Source organism: Rhinatrema bivittatum, chromosome 5 (genome assembly GCF_901001135.1).
Source record: "Rhinatrema bivittatum chromosome 5, aRhiBiv1.1, whole genome shotgun sequence".
Classification (NCBI taxonomy): Eukaryota; Metazoa; Chordata; class Amphibia; order Gymnophiona; family Rhinatrematidae; genus Rhinatrema; species Rhinatrema bivittatum.
This window is the reverse complement of record NC_042619.1, coordinates 218,884,973-218,912,917: the sequence shown is the minus strand read 5'-3', so window position 1 is coordinate 218,912,917 and position 27,945 is coordinate 218,884,973. Positions and strand designations below refer to the sequence as shown.

At 45.3% G+C, this 27,945-nt stretch overlaps 1 protein-coding gene across 1 annotated transcript in view; it reads right to left on the bottom strand.

Moving 5' to 3' along the window:
- BMX (BMX non-receptor tyrosine kinase) overlaps positions 1–26,243 on the bottom strand; it is a 71,366-nt gene extending 45,123 nt beyond the window's left edge. Inside the window, exons 1-8 of the mRNA XM_029603222.1 lie at positions 26,199–26,243; positions 25,929–26,073; positions 25,088–25,236; positions 23,514–23,618; positions 22,648–22,729; positions 21,510–21,629; positions 20,630–20,682; positions 11,302–11,483 (exon numbers count right to left, since the gene is read on the bottom strand). Coding sequence (XP_029459082.1) covers positions 11,302–11,483; positions 20,630–20,682; positions 21,510–21,629; positions 22,648–22,729; positions 23,514–23,618; positions 25,088–25,225 — 680 coding nt within the window. The 5' untranslated portion in view covers positions 25,226–25,236; positions 25,929–26,073; positions 26,199–26,243. The remainder of the gene's footprint in view (positions 1–11,301; positions 11,484–20,629; positions 20,683–21,509; positions 21,630–22,647; positions 22,730–23,513; positions 23,619–25,087; positions 25,237–25,928; positions 26,074–26,198) is intronic.
- Between the last annotated feature and the right edge of the window lie 1,702 nt (positions 26,244–27,945).

Sequence of the window (27,945 nt, the reverse complement as noted above, 5' to 3'; positions counted from 1 at the left end):
ACTTGTTGCACTTCTGGTATTGTTATTTCCTTATTCAGCATCTTCCTTTTACTGTCCTCTAGTATTGGAAGCTCAATTCTCTTTAAATATGACTATATATCTCCTTTCTTAATCCCTAGATCAGCTGAATATAGTTCCTCATAAAATTGGGAAAATCGTTGACTAATACCTTATGAATTTACTATAACTTTCCTCCCTCTATTTTTGATCTTATGTATCTGGTTTTGTATCATCTTCTCCTTCATTTTTCTAGTGAACAACCTACTAGCCTTATTGTTATGTTCAAAATATTCCTATTTAACTTTATCCAATTGGAAGGCAATCTCTCCTAAATTCAGATTTTCTAAAACCTTCCTCACAATTTCCAACTGAAGTCTTACTTGATCCGATGGCGCCCTCTTGAGGCTTAATTCCAGTTTAACCAACTTCTGCATCAAATCTAATCTATTTTTTTTCTCTCTGCTTTTTAACATATGACACTCTAGCAAATATCTTCCCCTTGGCCACTGCCTTCAAACAATCCCATATCATCACTGGTGATATTTCTCCATTATTATTTTCCTGTAGGTATTGTGTTAGCTCTGATCTTAATCATTCAAAAAATTCCCTGTCTCCCAACAAACTTTCAATAAACCTCCAGAAATGCTTCGTGGCATCCTCGATACTGACAGCTCCAATCATACCGTGGAATGGTCAGACCAAATAATTGAACATATACCAGTCTCCACTAATTATGATAATTGTGCTTTGTCTATCAAAAAGTAGTCAATCTATATACACAAACATACACAAAGTATAATGATGATCTATCCATCTAAATGGCTTTTGAATATTGACCTCATCATGCATAATCATTTCATCTGCTTTGTTTTTTTTATAGCATTTTTAAATTACAAAGTCATAATCATGACAAGAAAAGGCAGGAGATCCAGTAAACAGGAAAAAACCCCAAAGTAAATTAATTACAATAAAAAGAAACATATCATCTCCAATAACTGCCATGGACCACAATAAAGGGGTAGTGGTGGACATAAATGCATAGGAGATCTAAACAAATTTTTTTTTAAGGAAACAAAGCATTAACTTGCTACAGATCGAATTACATTAAATTAAATAGTTGGAGCTATAGACACTGAAAGGACAGATTTCTTCTGCTCCAAAAAGAAACAAATTTGGTCAGAAAGAAAAAAGTAATATCTATTGCCAGCATTTGAAACCATAAATCCAGATGTGATTCCTGTAAAGGAGAGTATGAGCTTTGCGAAAATACAATTTTAATATCATATTTAAGTCTTGCTCAAATACAGAAGACACCAAAAGAGTCTTTCTATCCACAACCTCTTCAATATGTTACGCGCCCCACCCGCAGTCGTCCCACGCTCGGGACCGTTCACCTTCGGGGTCACAGAGCGGGTCCTGGTCCTGGCTCCCTCACAGCCCTCATGAGCCCAGCTAGGCCCCGGTGTTCCGCAGCAGCGGTCACCAGGCCTTCGGTCACACTCCAGGCCCCACGCCGGGCCTTGGCATCCCTGCAGCTAGCCACGCCCCTACGTGTGTGCGCGGACCAGCCGCCCTGATATGGGTTCTAGGACGGGGTCTAGTTCCGTGGCGCACCATGATTGAATGGATGTTAAAAGGAAGTTCCTGGCCTCACTTCCTTGCCTTGGCAATCGGGTCGGTTTGTTTCTGAGATTGCCCTTGCTCATGTTCCTGCTTGCCTATTCCTAGACTTGTTCCAGGATCCTTCTGTTCCAGTTCCATTCCTGCTTGTTCCTGCTTCCTTCTGTCTTCGTTGTTCGTCTTCCTGGTCTTACCTTGGACTGCCTTTCTGGTAAAGACCTCAGCTTGTTCCTGACCTGCCTGCCGCCTGCCAAAGACCTCAGCTTGTTCCTGACCTGCCTGCCTGCTGCCTGCCCAAGACCTCTGCCTGTTCTTTGACCCTGCCTGACCTTTGGATCTTGACCTTGGACTGATTCTTGGACTTGACCTTGCTCGCCTGAACTTGCTTGATTCTGGCTCTGTCCCTAGCCTTGTCGTCACCAACACTCTTCTGGTTGCTTATCTCCAACCTGTTTCCAGCCTCGAACCCGATAGCACTCTTCCAGTCCCTGTGGGCACGCCGGACTCAGACTCTCCCAGGAGACCCTGCGAGGACCATCTAAGTCCCAGTGGCCCGGGTCCCTATGGGCTCCTCCTGGGGGGACCTTGGGTTTCCAGTGGTGAAGATCTACACTGTCTCCGACTCCTTCAGTGCTCCACCCCCTGTGATCAGTTCTCGTTCTGCCTCAGGCCAGGGATCCACCCCTGAGCGCAACAGGTTGCCAAGGCCATGGACTCAGTGGAGTCTCCCGCCTCCAGGGCCCTACCAGGACTGGCCGTTACAGTAAAGCAACACCATCAAGCATTGGAGACGCTGGCTTCCTCAGTGGAGGAGCTACCCTCTCAGCTACAAGAGACTGCTATGGCCAACCCTGTGGGCCTCCCAGCCACTATGCTTTCTAGAGCAACTTTGGCACTTCCTGCACCTCCTAGATACAATGGAGACCCATGCTCTTGTTGTGGCTTCCTTAATCAGTGCTTTATGCAATTTGCCCTCCAGCCTTCCTTGTTTTTGAAGGAGATCACGAAGGTCACTTTCATCCTGTCCCGGTTGGAAGGGAAGGCCCTGGCATGGGCCTCTCCCTTATGGGAACGCTCTGATCCTATCCTCTCCAAGATATCCGACTTCCTTACTCTCTAAGCAGATCTTTGAAGATCCTGGTCGGATGGCTATCGTTAGTCACAATCTACTCCACCTTCGTCAAGAGGCAAGAACCCTCTCGGAATATACAGTGGACTTCCGAACCCTAGCCACAGAACCTGAGTGGCAAGAGAATTGCCTACAAGCCATCTTCTTGAATGGACTCTCATCGGCTCAAAAGGATAAGCTCTCCATCCGTGAGACTCCCGTGTCTCTAGAGGACTTGATCTCGCTTGCCGGAAGGATCGATCATCGCCTCCGGCAAAGACGCCTAAAAGACAAGGCTCCATGCCCTTCTCCAGTTCGACCTGCAAGTGTACCCTGCACCCATGTAAGGATCGTAACACCACCATCTTCCTCCTCGGTGGAACCCATGGAGGTGAATCGGGGACGGTTGTCTCCCACGGAACATCTCCGCTGTAGAAAGGAAGGACTTCGCCTTTACTGTGGCACTTCTGGACATCGTCTGCAATGCTGCCCAATTCGTCCGGGAAACTGCAATGCTTAAGCCCGGCGGGGCTTGGGCGCAACTGTTTCTGGCCCTCAACTTCTGCTTCCTGTATCCCTGGGTATCAAGACCCACACATTCGCTACCACTGCTCTCATTGATACCGGAGCGAGTGGCAGTTTCATTATGGACGATATCGTCAAGATTTTGGGAGTACCTCTTCAACCATTGGAGGCAAGTTTCCGTATTGCTTCCATCCAAGGAGAACATCTTCCCGGTCTTATCACCTATCGGACTGTGGCTATTCACCTGTCAGTGGACACACTCCATAAAGAAGAAACTTCCTTCTATGTGTTAAAACGCTCAACGCATCCGGTAATTCTGGGGTTGCCCTGACTCCAGACTCACCAACCCAGTTTGACTGGCAGACCCTGCAGTTGGTACGGTGGAGTCCAAAGTGCCAAGCCACCTGTCTCCAGCCGGTGTCTCCTGTGATCCCGGTTTTACAGTCCACAACGCTTCCTGGTCTGCCTTCTCAGTATGTGGAATTCAGTGATGTATTCTCAAACAGAAAGCAGACACCTTGCCCCCGTTACGTAAGTTCAACTGTCCCATTGAATTACTGCCGGGCACGATGCCTCCCAAAGGCAGAACCTATTCCTTGTCACAGCCTGAGACACAGACTATGTCAGAGTATATAAAAGAAAACTTGGAAAAAGGCTTTATTCGACCATCTGATTCACCCGCAGGAGCGGGATTCTTCTTTGTGAAGAAAAAAGATGGTGGGCTCCTCCCTTGCATTGACTATCGGGGTCTTAACGCTATATAGTGATAGAATTCATAATCTGTTCCAATATTAATATTTGTGCCTTATTGTAAACCATTATGATGGTACCTAACTTAATGACGGTATAGAAAAGTTTTAAAATAAAAATAAATAAATAAAACGCGTAAGGACCATTACCTCTTATCAGTGAATTATTTGATCGCCTCAAGGACGCCAAAGTATTTATCAAATTGGACTTGAGAGGTGCGTTCAACTTAGTACGCATTCAACCTGATGACATCTTGAAGACAGTGTTTAATACTAGGGATGGTCATTATGAATATGTGGTCATGCCCTTCGGGCTATGTAATGCCCCAGCTGTCTTTCAGCATCTCATGAGTGAGATCTTCAGGGACCTCCTCTACAAGTTTGTTGTCATCTACCCTGGCGACATTCTGATATTCTCCAAGGACATCAAAAGTCACCATGAACATGTTCATATTGTCCTCCAACGATTACAAGAAAATCATCTCTACACTAAGCTAGAAAAATGTATGTTTGAACGTTCTAGTCTACCCTTCCTAGGATACATCATATCTGACCATGGTTTTTCCATGGACCCCGAGAAGGTCCAAGGAATTCATGACTGGCCCCAGCCAGTTGGGCTTTGAGCCTTATAACAGTTCCTAGGCTTCACTAACTATTATCGAAGCTTCATAGCTATCTATTCCTCCATGATCGCCCCACTTACATTGATGACTAAGAAGGGGGCCAATACCCGAGTCTGGACACCAAAAGCCATTGCGGCCTTCCAGAGACTTAAAGATGCCTTTAGCTCTGGCCTGCGTCTCCATCACCCGGCCCCTAAACGTCCATTCATAGTTGAGGTAGATGCCTCAGCTATCGGATCCGGGGCTGTCTTAAGCCAGCACTCGTCCACAGGCAAATTAACTCTGTGCTCCTTCTACTCACACAAGTTCACCCCCACAGAACAACGCTACACAGTTGCGATCGTGAACTATTGGCAGTGAAGTTGGCCCTTCAGGAACGGCACCCCTGGTTGGAAGGGGCACAGTATAAATTCACTATATTCACAGATCACAAGAGCTTAGAGCACCTCAAGGAGGCCCAGCGTCTAAACCCCCGGCAGGCCCACTGGGCCTTATTCTTCGAGAGATTCCATTTTAATCTTTGTTTTTGGCCTGGTTCCAAAAATTAGCGAGCTGACGCGCTTTCTTGTTCCTTTGAACCCGAATACCTACCAGAGATTCCCAGTTATATTATCGATCCTGCCTGTATATCCATAGCAGCAACCACTACTGTTCCAGTCGGAAAGAATGTCGTCCCTCGCCGACTCCGAGAGCAGGTCTTAAGATGGGCCCATGATTCAAAACTAGCAGGCCATCCTGGCCGTGCCAGGACACTAGAGATGCTACGCTGCCATTACTGGTGCCCATTATGATACAGGACTCCCAGAGTGGCAGGACTCCCAGAGTGGCAGTGGCTATTCTCTAAGTGAACTTAATAGCAGGTAATGGACTTCTCCTCCAAGAACTTATCCAATCCTTTTTTAAACACAGCTATACTAACTGCACGAACCACATTCTCTGGCAACAAATTCCAGAGTTTTACTCAACGCACAATTAAACTCTGGAATTTGTTGCCAGAGAATGTGGTTCGTGCAGTTAGTATAGCTGTGTTTAAAAAAGGATTGGATAAGTTCTTGGAGGAGAAGTCCATTACCTGCTATTAAGTTCACTTAGAGAATAGCCACTGCCATTAGCAATGGTTACATGGAATAGACTTAGGTTTTGGGTACTTGCCAGGTTCTTATGGCCTGGATTGGCCACTGTTGGAAACAGGATGCTGGGCTTGATGGACCCTTGGTCTGACCCAGTATGGCATTTTCTTATGTTCTTATGAGTTATGTAAACTCCTGTCCCACCTGCACGCAACAAAAACCACCCACAGGGAAGCCCTGGGGCTTGCTACAGCCACTCCCAGCGCCTATGGAACCTTGGTCCAGTATTTCAACTGATTTCATCATGGATCTTCTTCTATCACAAGGCAACACGGTGATTTGGGTTATAATCGACCGCTTCTCAAAGATGGGGCATTTCATCCCGTTACTGGGTCTCCTGTCCGCCCCGGAACTTGCAAAACTGTTCTTAAAAATATTTTTCGACTTCACGGGCTCCCCAAGGAGATTGTCTCTGATCGGGGACCAAAGTTTGCTGCTGGCGCTCCCTATGTCAGAAATTCAATATTTCCTTGAGTTACACCTTGGCCTACCACCCTCAAGCCAATGGGCAGTCCGAGAGGACGTATTGGACTTTGAAAGCATTCCTACGCTTATACGTCAATGACCAACATAATGATTGGTCAGATCTCCTCCCTTGGGCTGAGCTGTCACATAACACGCATCTCGCAGCAGCCACCAATGTGTCTCCTTTCTCAGTAGTCTTTGGAAGGCAGCCCCGTCTGCCTTTTTCTGTTCCTGTAACGGTTCCATCTCCTGCAGCACAATCTATGGCTCAAATCATTCGCCAAGTATGGACCCAAGTAAGAGAATGTCTCTCACAGGCTGTTGAGCGCACTAAATGCATCTCGGATCTTCATCGAAGACCTGCTCCACTCTTCCGACCTGGCCAGAAAGTTTGGCTGAGTGCCCGCCATATTCGTCTCCGATTTCCATCTCATCAGCTGGCTCCGAAGTATATTGGTCCTTTCCCAATCCTCAGAAGAGTGGGAGCTGTTTCCTATCAGCTCCAGCTACCCTGGTCCATGGGCATCCATAACATGTTTCATGTGTCCCTGCTGAAGCCTCTTGTCTTGTCATGGCCCTCTTGCAAAGACCCGCCAGCTCCATGCGTCTCGGCAGAACCTGATACTTCTCTGCAGGTAAGAGAGGCCCTAGATGTCCGATGATGTCGAGATAAATGGGAGTATCTCCTCGCTTGGGAGGGCTATGGGGCCGAGGAGAACTCGTGGGAACCCTCTCAGAATATCCTTGATAAGGATCTCCTTAAAACCTTCCATAGACAGCATCCTGAGAAACCCCAGCCGTGTAGGGGGAGGCCTAGCTCGCACATTACATGAATGCTAACTTCTATCTGATCCAATACAGATTGCTAACTCCTCCCTCTTGAGGTGCCATTCATAACCAGCTTGCTAGCTCCTCCCTCCAGAGGAGCTCGCTCTTAACAATCTCCAACCTGTTTCCAGCCTCAAACCTGATAGCGCTCTTCCAGTCCCTGTGGGCACGCCAGACTCAGACTCTCCCAGGAGACCCTGCGAGGCCCACCTAAGTCCCGGCGGCCCGGGTCCCTACGGGCTCCTCCTGGGGGGACCTCGGGCTTCCAGTAGTGAACAACTACACTGCCTCTGTCTCCTTCAGTGCTCCACCCCCTGTGGTCAGTTCCCGTACTGCCTCAGGCCAGGGGTCCACCCCTCAGCGCAACACAATAGAACTCTCTAGCATAGCGGATACGTCCGGTGGTGCTTCAGGTGGAATAGGACAACTATTCAGCTTTCTTGTCTTCTACATATAGGTAGGAAAAAAGTTCTACTAATCGGTGGATAGGCTTCAGCAAACAAGCCATGAATTTCAATGAAATATTTTTTCAATGTGTCTTTAATAGGAGTCCCAGGACGTTTATCAAAACTTAAAAAGTACAAATTAAAGCACTTTGAAAACATTTACAGCTGTTCTATTTTCCTGTGAAAAGAGTTCTTAATTCTGAATCAAAACAGTATTCGCCTTTTGAATTTCTTGAACTCATTTTTCTATATCCACAACCCTGGACTCAATCCCCTGGAACCTTTGCAAGTGAACTTCCTGGAATTCTGAAACCGATTTCACTAGCAAACCAATATCAGAGGCACAGCCACTGCTTGCAGAGTCCACGCTCACCAAGACTGACCTGAGCGAATCAAGAGAGACTTGAGATGGTCCTTATCAGAGGCTGGAGGGGACAACTCATGAGAGAAGCAGAAGAAAATTCACCAACCACAGCATCCAATGTAGAGAGGCCTGCAGACTGCGTCTCTTGATTCCCTCCAACAAAGCTGGTTTCTAGGTCGGGCCAAACTGCACTGGCCGCAGCCCCCCACCCACCTAATCAAGAGCCAGTCGCATCATTATCCTGTGACGGCTGAGGTGCCGCAACATCAGGAGTGCACGGCTGAAGAGGAGGGGAAAGCTGCAGGGGACTGAGGTTGACGTCCAGAGGTGCCTGCGCTCCCTCGCAGAGCTCCTCAACGGACCTTGGGGCCCCATTTGCCAACGATCGGCTCAAGACTGAATTGAGCGTTTGCTGGCCGGGAGAAACCTCAGGTAGGGAGGGGTATTGCCTGGGTTTCCCTGTCCTCTTCAGGGCCATAATGACGGAAAAATATTAGTGGAAACAAGGAACGCCAGCAACCCTACAGCCTAGCAGGCTGCCATCTTGACTCCACCCTTATCCTTCCCTTTTTTTTTTTAACGTGCATTTTCTTTTCCTATTACGGGACATCATAGAAAAAAAAAATCTTGAAGTGGTCTGCTCTTCAATTCTAAATAGCCTGGGCTATTGCAATGCTTTTTATCAAGGCTGCATAGTTGTATTTTTGTTTTATTTGTACTTGTTTAAAAAATGTATAACCTGCACCATCCCAAGTTCTTGGCAGCAATCAGCATAACATCCATAACTCATATCAAAATAATACACTAACAACAATTAAAGCCCAAATAAACCTGCAAAAACGTATTTGCTCCTTGACCCATCTATTGCTAATCTGCATTCCTGGCTTCTGTACAGAAGCTGGAGCTTTAGTCATTTAATATAATCCAGATGCTTGCTTAAACATTACTGACTTCAATTGCTTTGTGAATGTACTAGAGACAGGGTTCCACAAGGAGCTCATCTGAGAGAATTCCATAGTGGTCCAGGTTCTTGCATGCATTTTGGCCAACTGTAAAGTACAGAAGTATATGTCTAACAGACTGAGATCAGCAGATCTCAGAGCCTGAGGTGATCAATAAATCCATAATCATGTGCTAACACGAGCTGCTGCACCACTGCTTAAAGCCTTGTATATAAGTGCGAATTGCTTAAATTTTATTCTCCTCTGGATAGGTAGCCAGTGGAAAGATTGCAACACAGGCACATCCAACGGATCCAAAACACAGTAGCTAAACTTCTCCTTGGAGCAGCAAAAAAAAGTGTTAACATTGTGATTCCCATGCTAGCTATACTTCACTGGCTCCCTATTGCCTATAGAATTAAATTTAACATTATTACTGTTGTGATTAGATATTTGCATAGGGTTTCTGTTCGATATCTGTCTGACCTGCTGCTACCTTATAAGCCTGCTCGTTCGCTTCGTTTTTTGCAACTGGACCATCACCCACAGCCAGTAAAACTCAGAACTACCCATCGTGCTATTTTTAGTTGTGCAATGCCCTCCCACTTGACTTTAGGCTAGAAAATAATTAATTTGAATTCTCACAAGCCTTCGGGTGCTAACAGAAGTGTTTTTAAGGTTATATTGCCCTATGCTGACCACTGTTATTTTACATATGGTTTAACTTTCTACCAGCACTGGGCATCATTAAGTCCACTCATTGGCTGTATCATTGGTATCCTTAGCTATTATTATCGATACGTTCTACTCCATCATCTTACTTTTAACTTCATTTATTCTTACTGCTTACTTTGAAAATGTTTGTGTTTACCTTCATAAATTATTTATGCCAGTTTGTTATCATATATGGAGATACTCAGTAATTAGCCGGCTAAGAAAGTTAGCTGGATAAACATACCCGGCTAATTTAGCCAGGATATTCAGCAGGGAGCAGCTGCATCCCTAAACATACCCAGATAAGTTTATCCAGCTAACTTTAGACCTGCTCAATAACAGTTCTAATTTATCCAGCTAACTTACGGGCCGATACAGTAAAAAACGCGGGAGAGCGGGCGAGGTAGAGAGTCCATCAAACTAGGTTGAGAGAACATTGCACAAATCTCATCTTTGGGTGAGTTTCCTCACTCCGAAGTTCATCAAATCTTCACCAGAGAGCACTGTTCTGTTCGTACGTCTCACTTTGAATGTCAAAGTGACCCCTAACCCCTACACTAATACCTAAACCTCACCTCGAGTTACTAAGTGGGCCTCCCATAGAGATATAAGTACCTATCTAGCGTGGGGGGTATTATGGCTAGTCTCTCTCTCTCATCACACCAAAAGTTATGGCACTTTCACATGTGTGTGTAACCATGCCTTGAAACACCCCTACTCTGCCATCCAGTGAGCTGGATAAATCCAAACTTATCTGATTACTTAGAGCTGAATCAATCTCACTGTTTTTAACTGCTGTTGTATTATCCTGTTTAGTAGTTCTATGTAAGCCCAGGTGAAATTGAGGTTAATCAAGCCGATAAGATGAATTAAAGAACTAGAGCATGTTAAGCAATGGACTCCAAAAGATTCTGGGTCAGCCAGCCCGTTTGCTTATTAGTTCGTCCAGGCTGCTACATAGCATCAATTCATGGTTCAGAGTCTCCCTTTGTTTTGCAGGTTGAGGCTGAGGGTGGAGCTGAAGTGCGATGCAAGCACTGACTGCTTTCAAGGATGTCACCTTCTGGCCATTTAAAGAATGAATCTGAGAGCCGTGCACAGTTCTCCTGCATCCTTCTTTCTCAGCTCCAGGCATTCGCAGTGGTGAGTGCCCCATGCAGGAGGGCATGTGGAAGAAAAGACTGGACATTTTTCATCATGGGTTTCTGACCAGAGTCAGAGGAGAAGATGGAAGACATTGGTCCTCAAAGGGATGGATTTATAAATTAAATTTAGAAATGTTGCAAGATCCTGATCCTGGGCGAATAGTGCTCACAGGACAACATCTTATTTCTAAATGATGATATTTGTGACCCCACTACGTCATCTATTTCTTTCAGAGGAAACTATGTGGGCCACCCTAATGGCACAGTGACAGTATTGCACAGTGCTCTACGGGAAATTTACATTTGATTCCTGAGTTTGGCTTTTCCTCCCTGGCCAGAGCTGGGGATGCTGCCTTCACAGATGCTGGTGGAGAGGGAATCCCCATTAATCCCACTATAGTGACACCTAGTGGTCAGACTTAGCATTTAATTCCAGAAGGAGCTGCATTTTATGACCCCCGGCTGGGCCATAAGAGGGGTATGGAGAGGTTAGAGAAAATGGGCATACTCGTATAAATAAAAAAAAAGAGAAGATCCTTTACAGCAGAGAGACAAGCTTTGCTCTGACCCCCCTCATACTGAACTGGACGTTCTGGCAATTGCTCCTACGAATAACTATGCTCACACTACAGAGCAACCTTACCCGTCAGCATCTCCAACTTTCCACCAGTCTGGGTCCTTATCTGAAGAAATATGGTATTTCTGGTTCTTCATTAGTGAGATATCAGATTTGTCCTGGGGTCCATAATCATGCTCGGCCACAGCTATCCCAAGGGAGGATTTACCCTCTCCTGGAATCGGAGGTAAGCTGGGGCGCTTTGGTTTCTGCACACAAGAGAAATATGAAATCTGTCACCAAAGAGTAAATCACATGTCATGACGGATATAGAAAAAAAAATGGACTGTTTTACTGTAGTCTTTTTTTTTTTACATTAACTGCATCTAACCAAAACAGTGGTGTCGAAACCGTTCAGCATCTGCACGCTTCAGAGAAGATTTATGGATCTAAATTAAATGGAAGAAAATCATTACCCCATTCACAATCCTCTCCACTGTGTCTCAGACTTGCCTGGGTCTAAACACCAACACCCAGAGAGGTTTATTTATAAATGGGTCCAAATTACAATTTTGAGGTCCATCTTCACTCAATGGCCGGATTGGAAAGTTAGCTGGATAAACTTAACCCACTAAGGCCTGGATTTATCAAAATGCGATAAGTATCACATGTGATAGCAAAAGGGGTGTGTTTTATGTTAATAGACAGTTTATTGCAATCTGTGCTAATACCTATGTGAAAAGCTAAGATAGCACAAATTGCAATGAGAGAGAGAGAGAGAGAAACTAGCCATAATGTCCTTTCCATAGATAGGTATTTATTTCCCTATGGGAGGCCAACTAGTAACTCGAGGTGAGGTTTAGGTATTAGTGTAGGGGGTTAAGGGCCACTTGGACATTCAAAGTGAGACGTATGAACAGAACAGTGGTATCTTGTGACAATCTGATGACCTTTGGAGTGAGGAAACTCACCCAAAGATGAGATTTGTGCAATGTTCTCTCCACCTAGCTTGATGTTACCCAGGTAGAGAGTCCATCAAACTACATGGAGAGAACATTGCACAAATCTCATCTTTGGGTGAGTTTCCTTACTCCGAAGGTCATCAAATCTTCACCAGAGACCACTGTTCTGTTCGTACATCTCACTTTGAATGTCCAAATGGCCCCTAACCCCCTACACTAATACCTAAACCTCACCTCGAGATACTAGGTGGGCCTCCCATAGGGATATAAATACCTATCTATGGAGAAGACATTATAGCTAGTCTCTCTCTCTCTCTCTCTCTCTCTCTCTCTCTCTCTCTCTCTCTCTCTTCTCCTCTCTCTCCTCTTCTCCTCTCTCTCTCTCTCTCTCTCTCTCTCTCTCTCTCTCTCTCTCTCTCTCTCTCTCTCTCTCTCTCTGCACTAACACATTACTGCCACACCTTAGTGCATTTTGATAAATCACCCCCTAACTTTGAAAATATTTTAAAGATGGCAATTAGCCGGATAACTTGTGAGTTACCAAGCTAATTGTCTCTGAATATGGACCTCAATATCCATTTCTCCTACATATCTCGACTCTCTCAAACTTTCTCTCTTTTCTCCCACCACCCCCACTCCTCCACTCACTGTCAACAAAAATAAAAAGCTTTAAGAATGATCAGAGATTGGGAATGTGGGAGAAAGGTAAAGCATCAAAGACAGGAAGACCATTCCCCCCCCCCCCCACCCAAAGTGAACTGTTTCTTTTTCTTTGTCCAGTTGGGGGATGCTGTAGCGCAAGGATGAGACACAGCTGGAGATTCAGCACTCACAATAGTAAGAAAATAGTTTACTCGCTTCTTTTTATAGTTATAGTCTTGCAGTGATTCAAGAAAAGCAAACAAAAAAATCCCTAAAATATGCATTAGCGGAGGAGGAGATAAACACTATAACCTATGATTAATATACAGATCTTTGGAATATTGTTTTTGTATCTACAATGTGTTTTTCAGGGGTTTTGCAATATTTGATTTTTTTATACATTATATATTTATGATTTTTTTATTTTGTTATTGAATATTTTTGCTATTGAGGTGTTTTTATGCTTCTATGTTTATTGAGTTGTTTGTAAACCTTCTTGGCCAGTTTATGATGTACCGGTAGTCTATAAATTTTATTTTTATTTTTTATTTTATCCTATACATTAAATTAAATGTATAGGAATAATCAGTGATTGATTAATTACCATTTGATATTCCACCTTTTCCTAAGATAGTATCCAGGTAAAACTACAATAAAATTGCATCATTGAACTGTACATTGAACATGAAGATGGGATATATATATATATATATATATATAAACACATGATTAGTGCTAGGAGGAAGATTATAAGTGGTCATCTGGGTTGTAGGAGGGCATAAGGTAAATCTTGTGTCTACTTGCTAGTTTAGAGAGCAAGAATGGAGATAGGCACAAGGGTGGAGATGCACTGAAATAAGGCAGGCACCTAGTATAGAGGGGGTAGGTCAGTGAATAAAAAGCCAAGTAATGATCTATTTTCCTACATGCAGCAATTTATGGACACAAAACATGGGTTTTGAAATGATACAAGAAACACATCAAGTCAGCATTGATCAATGAGTCTTGCCTGCTAATAGAACTGAAAGAAATTTCTAACTATACCAAGTCATAATAAAACTTTAAAAACTTCAAGAAACCTGTGAGGGAGTCGGTTGGACCTTTGGATTACCGAGGGCTTAAATGGGCCCTTAGCGAAGATAAGACCATTGCAGAAAGACTAAATTAATTCTTTGCTTCTGTGTTTACTAATGAGGATGTTGGGGAGATACTGGTTCCAGAGATAGTTTTCAAGGGTGATGCTTTAGATGAACTGAACCAAATCAATGTGAACCTGGAAGATGTAGTAGGCCAGATTGGCAAGCTAAAAAGTAGCAAATCACCTGAACTGGATGGTAAGCACCCCAGGGTTTTGAGGGAACTAAAAAATGAAATTTCAGATCTAATAGTTTAAAATTGTAACCTATCATTAAATGTATCCATTGAACCTCAACCAATGTAACCCCAATATTTAAAAAAGGCTCCAGAGGCAATCCAGGAAACTATGGACCAGTGAGCCTGACTTCAGTGCTGGGAAAAATAGTGGAAACTATTGTAAAGATCAAAATCACAGAGCATATAGAAAGACATGGTTTAACGGAACACAGTCAGCATGGATTTACCCAAGGCAAGTCTTGCCTCACAAATCTGCTTCATTTTTTTGAAAGGGTTAATAAACATGTGGATAAAGGTGAGTCAGTAGATGTAGTGTATTTGGATTTTCAGAAGATGTTTGACAAAGTCTCTCATGAGAGGCTTTAAAGGAAACTAAAAAGTCATGGGATAGGGGATGGTGTCCTTTCGTGGATTACAAACTGGTTGAAAGACAGGAACAGCGTAGGATTAAATGGTCAATTTTCTCAATGGAAAAAGGTAAACAGTGGAGGGCCTCAGGGATCTGTACTTGGACTGGTGCTTTTCATTATATTTATAAATGATCTGGAAAGGAATATGATGAGTGAGGTTATCAAATTTGCAGATGATTCAAAATTATTCAGAGTAGTTAAATCACAAGCGGATTATGATAAATTGCAGGAGTACCTTGAGAGACTGGAAGTTTGGGCATCCAAATGACAGATGAAATTTAATGTGGATAAGTGCAAGGTGATGCATATAGGGAAAAATAATCCATGCTGTAGTTATTAGGGATGTGAATCGTTTTTGAACGATTAAAATTATTGTCAGATAATTTTAAAATCGTCCAAAATCGTTAGAGTGCACGATACAATACAAATGCCCACGATTTATCGTCAGGGGCATTTGTATTGTATCGTTAAATAGGGCGCGAGAAAACCGGCACACCAAAAAAACCCTAACACCCACCCCGAACCTTTAAAACAAACCCCCACCCTCCGAACCCCCCCAAAATGTTTTAATTGACCTGGGGTCCCGGCGCGATGTCCCGCTCTCTGGCCACGGCTGCTGTGAAGAGAAATGGCGCCGGTGGCCCTTTGCCCTTATGTGACAGGGCAAAGGTAGCGCCGGCGCCATTTTGATTCCTAGCTCCCAACGTCACGCGTCCAGGAGATCGCTCCCGGACCCCCGCTGGCCCCCCTAGGGACTTTTGGCCAGCTTGGGGGGCCTCCTGACCCCCACAAGACTTGCCAAAAGTCCAGCGGGGGTCCGGGAACGACCCCTTGCACTCGAGCCGTATTGCAAAATGGCGCCGGCCGTATGGCCGTATTGCCGTATTGCAAAATGGCGCCGGCCGTATGGCCGTATGGCCGGCGCCATTTTGCAATACGGCTCGAGTGCAAGAGGTCATTCCTGGACCCCCGCTGGACTTTTGGCAAGTCTTGTGGGGGTCAGGAGGCCCCCCCAAGCTGGCCAAAAGTCCCTGGGGGTCCAGCGGGGGTCCGGGAGCGATCTCCTGGATGCGTGACGTCGGGAGCTAGGAATCAAAATGGCGCCGGCGCTACCTTTGCCCTGTCACATGATAAGGGCAAAGGGCCACCGGCGCCATTTCTCTTCACAGCAGTCGTGGCCAGAGAGCGGGACATTGCGCCGGGACCCCAGGTCATTTAAAACATTTTGGGGGGGTTCGGGGGGGTGGGGGTTTGTTTTAAAGGTTCGGGGTGGGTGTTAGGGTTTTTTTTTTGTTGTGGCCAGAGAGTGGGACATCGCGCCGGGACCCTCCCACTGGACCCCAGGTCATTTAAAACATTTTGGGGGGTTCGGGGGGGGGTGGGGGTTTGTTTTAAAGGTTCGGGTGGGTGTTAGGGTTTTTTTGGTGTGGCCAGAGAGCGGGACATCGCGCCGGGATCGCGCCGGGACCCTCCCACTGGACCCCAGGTCATTTAAAACATTTTGGGGGGGTTCGGGAGGGTGGGGGTTTGTTTTAAAGGTTCGGGGTGGGTGTTAGGGTTTTTTTGGTGTGCTGGTTTTCCCGCCCTCCCCCGATTTACGATTTTTAACGATTTCAAAACAAAACAAAACACGACGATCCGATTTCCCCCCCCCCCCCCAGCCAAAATCAATCGTTAAGACGATCGATCACACGATTCACACCTCTAGTAGTTATACAATGTTAGGTTCCATATCAGGAGCTACCACCCAGAAAAAAGATCTAGGAGTCATAGTGGATAACACATTGAAATCGTCAGTTCAGTGTTCTGCAGCAGTCAAAAAAGCAAACAGAATGTTAGGAATTATTTGGAAGGCAATGTTATGGTTTGTGGGTATGTGGACCCTTGGCCCGAGGCGTGAGTTGTTACAGCCTGTTGGGAGGAGCCCCACAGGTCTGCACCATCAGGATGCGAGATACCGGCACAGCGGGGAGCTGTAGGCACAGCAGTGGAGAGGCCCCAGGGACCAGGAGCTAACCCCTGCAGGGTGGTAGGCTGTAGGCAGTTCTTGGTGAGAATCCCTGGAAAGAGAGGTGCCAGGCGAATCGCGGAGCAGTAAGTGCAGGGATAGTCACGTAGGAGGTTCTCCGGGAGGTCAGCCCCAAGGGGGCGAAGCTGCAGCATGGTGGACATAGGTAAGAGACATAGACCACCCATGGGGTAGGATAGTCCGGTCCCGAACCCAGCTGCTGACGTAGGCAGGAACCCGGAGAATGAAGGTATTGCCAGCGGTGTAGCAAGGGATTGACCCGAGGAGCGGGACAGCTGACAGTCAGGAACAAGCTTGAGTCCAGCACGGAGTAGCGAGGCGGATCTAGGTAGTTCTCTTGAATAAAAGCACGGCCCGAGGAGCGGGCAAGTGCAAGCAGACTTGGTAAAGATACAGGTGCAGCCCCGAGGAGTGGAGAGGCCAGACGAGGATCTCAAAGGTTGCTGGTGTTCCAATGGAGACCAGGGTAGCTGGAGCCAATGCAGAGTAGGGCCCAAGAGGCGCAGAGCCAGCCCGAGGAGCGGGGTAGGTCAGGGGAGCGAGTCCCCGAGGAGCGCACACTGACCCTCGAGGAGCGGGTGCCAGACAGGGTCCAAGAGCAAGGCAGCAGGCGGCGTCTCAGGAACACACAGGAGTTCAGACCACGGATGGAACTTGTTGCCAAGTCGGCTTGCTGGGGGCGAAGGTGGAGCTTAAATAAGAGAGGCCGATGACATCATCACAGAGGGACGCCCCCAAGGTTCCCACCAAAGATGCTTCAAAGGCCGGACCTGTGATGCATGCGCGCGCCTAGAAAGGCCCGGTGTTGGAGCAGGAAGTAGCGGCGTCCATGCCGCCGAGAGAAGTCCCTCGGAGCACGGCGATGTAAACAGGCTCGCGCAGCAAGCAGCTCCGGGGAGGGCAGGAGAGCAGTGCAGGATGTGAGCACTCGCGGTCGCAGACGGCTGCGACCGCCAGCCATAATAAGCAAAGGTGAATAAAACGGGAAATGTCATAATGCCCCTGTATCACCCCATGGTGAGACCGCACCTTGAGTACTGTGTGCAATTCTGGTTGCCGCATCTCAAAAAAAATAGTTGTGATGGAGAAGGTACAGAGAAGGGCGACCAAAATGATAAAGGGGATGGAACAGCTCCCCTATGAGAAAAGGCTGAAGAGGTTAGGGCTGTTCAGCTTGGAGAAGAGGCGGCTGAGGGGGGATATGATAGAGGTCTTTAAACTCATGAGAGATCTAGATCGGGTAGATGTGAATCGGTTATTTACTCTTTCGGATAACAGAAGGACTAGGGGCATGCAATGAAGTTAGCAATTAGCACATTTAAAACTAATTGGAAAAAATTCTTTTTCACTCAATGCACAATTAAGCTCTGGATAGTTTTGGATAAGTTCATGGAGAAATCCATTAACTGCTATTAATCAAGTTGTCTTAGAGAATAGCCACTGCTATTACTGGTGTCAATAGCATGGGATCTACTTAGGGGCTGATGCAAAAAAAAGCACGGAAAGGGGAGCGCCATGCTATATTACAATTAGGGGGTCGTGTTAGCAAGGAGGCGCTATGGTCGCTTCTGCAACCTTAGCGCCTCCTTGTTAACGTGTCCCCGCAGTTACCGGCGGTCTGCTGCTTATGAGCATCGACGCCAATAAACACGGCGTCGGTTTTCATAACTGCAGTCCGCCAGATATGAAAACTGAAGCCGAGTTTGTCGACGTCGGCTTTCATAACGCAGTGGGCTGGTTATGAAAACCGACGCCGAGCATATTGACGTCGGTCTTCAATATGGCTGGCTGAGTTGGTTTTTTTTTTTTTTTTAATTTTTAAAAGAAGTACTGAAAATAAGGTTTTTTTGCGTTTCTATACTTCTTTTCAATGAGCTCAGCTATTAACGCCTGCTCCAGGCAGGCGTTAATAGCTGAGCGATAAATGTACGTCTCAGACGCACATTTATTTTTTTGCATCAGAGTGAATGAGTACTAGCCTCATTCACATGCATTTGCATGTGATGAGCTCTATCCCATTCACTCCATGTTGGACGCGCATTAAATAGGCGCTAATCCCCCTGTTGCATTAGGGGGTGGATTAGCACCTATTTAACTTGTGTCCAACTGTGGGTTATACAGTGTGCTTGGCTGAGCGTACTGTATTGCATCGGCCCCTTAATGTTTTGGTACTTGCCAAGTACTTATAGCCTGGAGTGGCCACTGTTGGAAACAGGATGCTGGGCTTGATGGACCCTTGGTCTGACCCAGTATGGCAATTTCTTATGTTCTTAAGTCTGCCTCACTTCTTATGAGTGATGATAATCTTAGCTTGCTCAGTAATAGTGTGATGATATATGATATTTTATTGTGAAGCTTTCATGCATATGATAGATGCTGGAGAATAAAATTGAACTGCAACATACAAGCTAAGAGCTACACCATGCTGTGTCTCTCGGCCTATGTCTTTCAAAATGATAAAGAGAGAGAGAGAAAGAGAACTTGTGAGCAAAAGATATCGAGCTATTTTGAAATGTTATGAATGCGAGCAGCACTAACAAGTTCTACCACATTCCTCCACGGACATGGTGTTTCTTTCTAATAAATGCAGGCTTGTGAACGTCTCTGCTTGATTCCTTCATTTAAATGCTCAATAAACAGGACACTGCCAGCAGCCCAGGGTCTTGAAAGGATCCCAGCCTCGTCATTTGTTAACACAACTATAACCACAAAAAAAGTTACAGTCATTTTAATAAGTGGCTCATCTAGGAGTAAGTGAATTTTCATTCTTGTAGGTGGGTTTCATGCATGTCATATGTGTTTTAGGCCTCTACTTCCATACGGCAGCTGGGGAAGCCCATAATAGGACTTGCTTTTATTTTACTGTTTGCATATCTTTGTGAATCTGGTGGCCTTATCATAGGGATATTAAGTTGGAGGCCCCAAGAATTAAAAAAAAAAAAAAAAATCTGCCCGCGGCCCGCGGGTTGGAAAACGGACGCTCAGCTTTGCCGGCATCCATTTTCCAAACCCGTGGCTGTCAGCGGGTTCGACAACCGACGCCAGTAAAATTAAGCGTCGGCTGTCAGACCCGCTGACAGCTGCCGCTTCCGCCAATAAGGAGGCACTAAAGACGCGCTAGTGTCCCTAGCACCTCGGAGCGCCGGCTCTCCCACGGACTTTACTGAATGGGCCTGTTAGTAAATGAGGCTTTTATTCCATTTTAGGACTATGGAAAAAAGGCTTAGCACATCAGGCCCTAAGTTTGTAGCTGAGGCAATGGAGGGTGAAATGATTTGCCCAAAGACGCAAGGAGCAGAAGTGGGATTTGACCCCTCATTCTTAACCTGCTGCTGTAATTACTCTAGAAGCCCAGCGCAGCAGGAGGAAGCTATCAAGGTCACAGAAAAGGGATTCCATTATGCTGTAAGTATTTTCATATTCTTGGAAGTCACAATGAAAATAAGGTCTAATTTCTAAGGAAAAACAATACATTTCTGAACTTCAATTACAAGCCAAAAACCAGGTTAAAAACTCCAAGTGGCACAGAAAGGCAGACAGGTTCTCAGTATTCACTGTCTGGCTAAGAGCAGGTGCCCAGCATTGACCAATATCTATTGAGAGGTCTCGACCCATGTATAACAACCGTCTCTTCTTGTCCTAATTTCCTATTCAAAGTAACCCATTGTTCGGAAGGCCTGCCAATAAAATATGCCATGAGCACATGGGGCTAGAAGTGACAACACTGTGACAATAGAACTGTTCAGCTCCTGTTTTGCATAACCCTACAATCATTCCCAGAGCACACCTTTGAACAAGGATCAGCTAGAAGAGAATATAAAGGATAAAAGAATTGAATTTTCATTTCACATCACAAAAATCAGTAAAGTGTGAGCAACCTGAACGTGTCAAGTCAATGCCTTTTTTCCAACCATTTCTTTTTTTGAGCGAAAACTTGACTTTTCAATAAGACATGAGGAAAATAATGCTGAATGCAAACTCTCGGTGGTTTGACTCACCAGATTTCCAGGCAGATGTTCCTTGGAGTTGGATGGATCACGCAGAGTGTTATCTATAATCACAGCACACAAATAAAATCAGAGGACACCTGTACTGCGATAGCGAACCAAGGTATAGCACCTACCTACAGCGATTATCCCCATTCTAATTCTGTCCCTCACAGAATACCATAGTGTGCACTTATCTCTGTAGGAAATAAGGTGGGGACAATCTTAAAACTGTTCGCACTGGGACAAAGTTTGCAAGTTTTTGCATCCATTTTTAAAAAGAAAGGACGTGCATGCTTTCACTTTGAAACCCAGGAACCAGCTCATGCCTGCTTTTTGGTGTGGGAAAGGTTTTCTACAGAAAGTAACTTTCATAGACTTGAAAATGCAATCTATGCCTGTCATTTTCCACACCCAAAATACACTCCTCCCCCCCCCCCCCCCCCACACCTAATTGACTCTCCTAAATGTGTCTAAAAGAAGACGTGGAACATGGCATGAATGTTTAGGTGCAGAGGTAGGAGGGCGCTTCTGAGACAGCCAGCTTACAACCACCCCCTCCCCTCCGCCCAAATGTCCTGTAAAGCACCGTATCTGAGGCAAGGCAAGACTAAGGAAGGTGACCTAGCAAAAGTCAACAAGGAAGCGGCACTTTCCAAAGTGGAATGTTTACTCTGTCCAAGGAGGAGTGAACATCCTTGTAAATGCTTTCAACAGCTGTTTCTCATTCTGCCAACCTCTGGAACACATTTGAAAAGCAGGCATTTGTCTGACTCTCTCCTTCCCAGTGGGCAAAACTCATGTACATAAACTGATTAAAATCTATTTTCACTCTGGGATTCAAACACACGGAGCCATGTATAATATATTGGTAGAAAAGAAATCCCATTACATGGCTCCCAAATGGCGCATCCAGGGGCAGTCTTGCAACTTTGATTGCAGCACAGAAACTTCCCGTTTGTGAAGAATCCCGGGTGGTATTTGTTCAACAAGAAGGGGTTGTCCTTGATTTCTTGAAACGAAATAAGACAAGCATGAAGAATTAGAGCATCTGAGAAGGTCCTGTGTTTTTGGATAGCACTGTAAGATGGCAACACACTGTTTCTTGCGGGTAAACGAAGGCATAAATCTGTTGCAAACAGACACAAATGAAAGCGATGGACTTGGTTTCTGACAAATAACACTCAGAATTTTCCCTCCTAACATGTATGAGGATAGAAACTGAATTTGAGTGGAGAACATTACAGGCATGGATTATGTTATCCCTCCGGCATTATTTCACATCATTATTCATCTGAATGATGAGATTACTGCACTGTCCTGTCCCAAGCAAGCCCCAGGAGAGTAATGCATGCATTGCTTTCCTCTGCTCTTTACTTAGGGTTTCCTTGTAAGAGCGCCCAAAGCTTGCAGCTCTTGGAGAATGTGACCGCAAGGCCTTTCCCCAAGATTCAGTAGGTAACGGCACAGTCCGCATGCAGTGACACGCCCGACTTCTGCTTGAAGCACTGCCTTCCAGGTACCCACCCTGTGTGCTTTTGGGCACTGTCAGACCAGCCAGCACCAGGAGAGCTGCTAGCATCAGGCATCTCAATCTCAAGACGCTGGCCCATGCATGAGAGGGGAGTCTCTGTTTAAGGAAGATAGCTCTCCTGTCATGTGGTGGGGGAGGTGGGATGGAGCAGAGAAGAAGAGGGAGACAGGAGTATTGTCGGGCTGGTGAAGAAAAGGGAGTAACCCTCACTTTTTAGCATGTGGAAGGCACTATTAATTTTAATAAGGACATCTGGCCTTCCGTCTGTCTGCTGGGTAGAAGATTGTCCATGTCAAACTAGACCTTCCCTTGCCCAAGAAGCTTGCTTTAATAAAGCCTGAGATTTTATTCAGTTTACCTCTTTTATTTCGTCTTTGGCTCCTGCTCCCCCCACATACACACAGCCAGGACATGCGGTAATATCTGTCTTATCAGCTGGTTAGAAAGGGAAAAATACTGTTTGCCGGTACACAGGTGCTGCTCAGAGTAGCTTTACCTTTCAGGAGAGTTTCTAACCACTGTCTTCGGTTTTCTTGGTTGGTCGCATAGACATAAAGAAGCCCCTCCTTATACACGATCTTCAAGAAAAGAAACCATTTTACGCAAAGCTGTACGACCATTCCCCACCAAACCACACTGTGTGGGGCCTTCAGTCTTTTACAACAAACTTTAAGAAAGAGTAACCAAAGAGCTGGGCTTATTTTATTTTAGAGTACTATTGTATGTATTAGATGGACTGAAGTTGGGGGTTTTTTTGTTGGGGGGGGGGGGATTTGGGTGAGGATTGAATATAACTTTATATTGTAATGTGAGAGCTGATTTAGCAATTTAAATAAATAGAGGCCCATGTGCCAAAATAAATAGTGTGTGTCAGTTTGCTATATGTAAGTCTCCTCTGTGCCGGGGATTATGTGCTAATTCTTCCAGTTTGTACTAGACCCCGGGTCCTTATTAACAGGTATTTGCTCCTGGTATTTTCTCCAACCGTTTCCAGGTCTAAAACCATACAAACCATCATCCCATAGCTTTGAGGCAGGAAGAAGACATTTGGGCCAGGCCTGCAACAGCATCACCACCTGCCTGACTGCATCACTCCATCTCAATTAGGTCTCCAGTTACTTTTCTTGTTTGACAACAAATTGAAACCACACTGGCAAGGTTGATGTGCTAATGACTTGCTTAAAAAAAACCCAACAAACTCCTGACACTGCAGGCATACATGCTAGCAGACTCCCCGCAGAGCGTCACAGAGATAGACCAAGGCAGATCCTCAGCGCCAGAGCGTGTCAGCATGACAAACAGGCTCAGTTTCTTCTTGTAATGTAGTCAGTACGGAGAAACAAAGCATAATGCTGGTCTTACCTGAAATGGGTATTGTCTCTCCACGGGTGTACACTCTTCAGGATTTACTGTCTCAACACACCTAATTTTCTTAATATCAATGGATCCTTTCCTGCATCCTCTTTTCTAAGTATAAAAAAATGCATTGGAATTAAGATGATCAGCCCCGGCCATCACGGAAACACAGAATCTGATGCAGCTAAGGACTGTTCGGCCCATCTGCTCTATTAAAAAAAAAAAAAACTCTTCCTGGTACAATGCCACAGACCCAACCCACGGTCCTTCAAAACAAGCCACAGCAATCAAGCTTTGGCCTGGTCCCTCCTGACATGAGAAAAGGTTCCGCAGGGCAGGGTAGGAAGGCCTAAAGAAAACTGGCCAGTCCAGCCAAATGACTGGCCACCAAGGGAAAGTCTATGAACTCCAACTTTCCTCACTAAAACTCTGCTCTGCCACCTGCTGGCAAAATCCGGTCACAACACCTTCCTCTTCATCTAGAACATTCTCTGGGCTACAGAACATTTTTTACTCCTTTCCAAGGAACATTACTCCTTAATAGGGACAAAGGGCCCTTAAATATGTGTATGTGCATGCACATACACACTCACTCACACACACGCACACTTTCATACACACTAGCAGAAATACCAGTTCTTTGCCCAGGTTAGAAGGCCTCCCCCCTAAAGTCCCCATGATAGGCAAGGAAGTAACCTTTTTAATGGATTAAAGTCTCTTGGTATACAATATTAGGAGACATGGGAAGGCCTGTTTTGTTCCCAGCCTAGCTGCCAGAAACCATGAGAAGAACTTCCTCAGCCACAAGATGGAAAAACCCTACTTGGATAGTGCTGGTTGTCTTTTTGTCTCTAAAGATAAAGCAATCTGAATGCTAATAAGGGCCAGTTTGCCCATTTCTGCCCCCCACCCCCTTTAAGGGGAAAGATGCCTGAGCAGCAGCTATAAGAGCCCCTTGGGCAGCCTCCCCCCCCCCCCCACGAAGGGGGAGGGTATGGAGCAAATCAGCTCTTATTAATAATGAGATTGCCTTGCCGAAGCTCACCCTGATGTCAAAGTGTCTTTAGAGAATACCATACACTCCTGTCTTCCAGCCAGCCATAGGTTCACCACCAATCGTTTTATAATGGCTACGATGAATAAACGTCAATAAACAATCCAAGCAGGAGTATCTAGAAATTTTATACTGAAGAAATCAACCCCTAGTTTTGGGCCTTTCAGTTTGCTGCCTTCGTGAAGCAATAATGACCAATTAAGCTGGGGGTTTAATTATTAAAGCGTGTTTCACTGCTATTCTGCAGCCCAGTCTGGATGCAGGGAAATTAATACAGCGCCCTTCAAATAAAAAGGAACATGATCTTTGACACTACTTCAGCCTACCCTCGGCCTACCTCTGGTGGCAGGTCGGAGGTAGCCATGATTTCTTTTATCTGGAGCACAGCTGATGTTTCTGTTGTTGTACCGATACCAAAATACAGTTACAGCCAGTCTATTCTTAAACTTTCATAGCCTCTTGGTCACAAACTATTTTCCTACCAACTCTTTACTAAATCTTGCCTTGAAAAACCGTGTGCCCTCACCTCTTTGTCAAAGTCGTAGTAGGCCAGGCTTCGTTGTGTGAACACAAACAGACGCTCTTTGTAGTTAGCAGGCGATATTTTTTTCTTCTGTTGCGACCTCTTTAGGAGAACCCCCTCTAAAATGGTTTCGCTCTGCATGCTGTTTGTTCCTAAACATCTCAGAAAGTTATTGCAGCTCTTGGAAGAGTTAAGAGTATCTGATTATCATGCATGGTTTATGAACTTTTTGTCCTGTTGCAAATCTCCCATTGCAGGACTGCTGCATGCATCCCAGGGATGTTATTGCTTGGTGCACTCTGATCTTTCACAGCACCTCAGGCAACTTTACAGATTACAGTAAACACACCAGAGAAAGGCAGAATTTGTGGTCTCCAGAGGTTATCCTTAGCCATATACATATAACATATTTACAAGAGCTGTGAGTTACCCAAACCAAAAGAATAAATATGATATTAAACGAAATGAAAGGGCGCAACAAGAATGATGACGTAAGAGAAAGACACTTTGCAAACCCAAGATACAAGAAATATCTAGCTAGAAAGTTGAGATCTGTGGCAGAAGATTCAGCATCAGGCAAGGTAAGTGATGAGCACAAAAGAATGTGACCTAGAACTACAAGTATAAAAAAGAAAAAAGAAAATAAGGTAAAATAAGAGAAGTCGATCCACTTGAAAGCAAAAAAAGGGTGGTGGGGATAAGCAGAAGGCCAGCAAATATTATCAACTGTGCAGAGCCCAGGAAAGGATCACACCTCTCAAACAACTAATCATGCATATATTTGGTCTAATACAAAGGAATCAGCTGCAACTTGTTTGTTGACTTTTACTTCTATCAGTTGTACCTGAGGTTGTAAAGAAGACGTTTCTCTGGTCGGCCTCCTCAAGGGAGAGATCCAGGTTGCCGTGCGGAAAACTCTGCCACCATCTGCGCCACAGACAGGTCCTTGGCTGCGACTGCAGCTTTTAGGTTTCGTTGCCTACGAGTGCCTGCAAAGTCCGAACGAAATGAGCGATAGCCAAAAGCAGAAGCAGTAAACTTTACCACGTTTCTGTGGATTTTTAGAAAGAAGCTTGGAAGGTCTTTTTCGTTCCAGGCTTCACATTGTACTTACCGTGGTTTGGGATGGGCATGAGACTGACTTTTCTGCCACTGCTGCTGCTGGGGGTTTGTTCAGTATGGAGTCCTTTTAAAGGTGCATGGGGAAGCTCTTACTCAGAAATGCTTTGCATGTGATTATCAGGGGGATCTCGTTCAGCTCTTTATCACAAGGAAGCACCTGTGTATGGAGTTATTGTTTTTGATTTTGAAAGCAGCGGGGAAGCCTGTGGGACAGGTTGACTGCTCCTCTGTGGAGCAAACATTATAAGTCAGGGCCCCCCCACCCCCCAGACCTTTCCACGGAGGACATTTTAAATCACAGAGAGGGCCAGCGTGCTGCGGGGGTCTTGTCCCCTTTGGAGTTTGATAAGAGGGAGAGTGAGTCGTGTCTGGCCCCTTGGAGGATATGAAAAGCTGAAAAAAGGAGGGAGGCAGGGGTTCCTAGGGGTGTGGTGGATAGGAAGAGCGTCAATAATAATATTTCTAAATGTCTTGCAAGCTGGCAACTCAACCCCCATCCCCAGGAACCTGCCCCTTGCCTTCCTCTGCATCTGCCCCCTAAGGGGGGTTTTCCTGGCCCACTCCCTCCCTGCCCTCTCTCTCTCCCCTCTCCTCCTTCTCATACAGCCTCCTCCCTTCTCTTTTCTTTCCCTCTTACCTCTTCCTTCTATCTCATTCTCTCCCCCTCTCTCTCCCCTCTGATCCCTTCACTTTCACTTATCCCCCATCCAAGTTAAGAACATAAGAACATAAGAAAATGCCATACTGGGTCAGACCAAGGGTCCATCAAGCCCAGCATCCTGTTTCCAACAGTGGCCAATCCAGGCCATAAGAACCTGGCAAGTACCCAAAAACTAAGTCTATTCCATGTAACCATTGCTAATGGCAGTGGCTATTCTCTAAGTGAACTTAATAGCAGGTAATAGACTTCTCCTCCAAGAACTTATCCAATCTTTTTTTAAACAGAGCTATATTAACTGAACTAACCACATCCTCCAGCAACAAATTCCAGAGTCTAATTGTGCGTTGAGTAAAAAAGAACTTTCTCCGATTAGTTTTAAATGTGCCCCATGCTAACTTCATGGAGTGCCCCCTAGTCTTTCTACTATCCGAAAGAGTAAATAACCGATTCACATCTACCCGTTCTAGACCTCTCATGATTTTAAACACCTCTATCATATCCCCCCTCAGTCGTCTCTTCTCCAAGCTGAAAAGTCCTAACCTCTTTAGTCTTTCCTCATAGGAGAGTTGTTCCATTCCCCTTATCATTTTGGTAGCCCTTCTCTGTACCTTCTCCATCGCAATTATATCTTTTTTGAGATGCGGCGACCAGAATTGTACACAGTATTCAAGGTGCCGTCTCACCATGGAGCGATACAGAGGCATTATGACATTTTCCGTTTTATTCACCATTCCCTTTCTAATAATTCCCAACATTCTGTTGCTTTTTTGACTGCCGCAGCACACTGTACCGACGATTTCAATGTGTTATCCACTATGACACCTAGATCTCTTTCTTGGGTTGTAGCACCTAATATGGAACCCAACATTGTGTAATTATAGCATGGGTTATTTTTCCCTATATGCATCACCTTGCACTTATCCACATTAAATTTCATCTGCCATTTGGATGCCCAATTTTCCAGTCTCACAAGGTCTTCCTGCAATTTATCACAATCTGCTTGTGATTTAACTACTCTGAACAATTTTGTGTCATCTGCAAATTTGATTATCTCACTCGTCGTATTTCTTTCCAGATC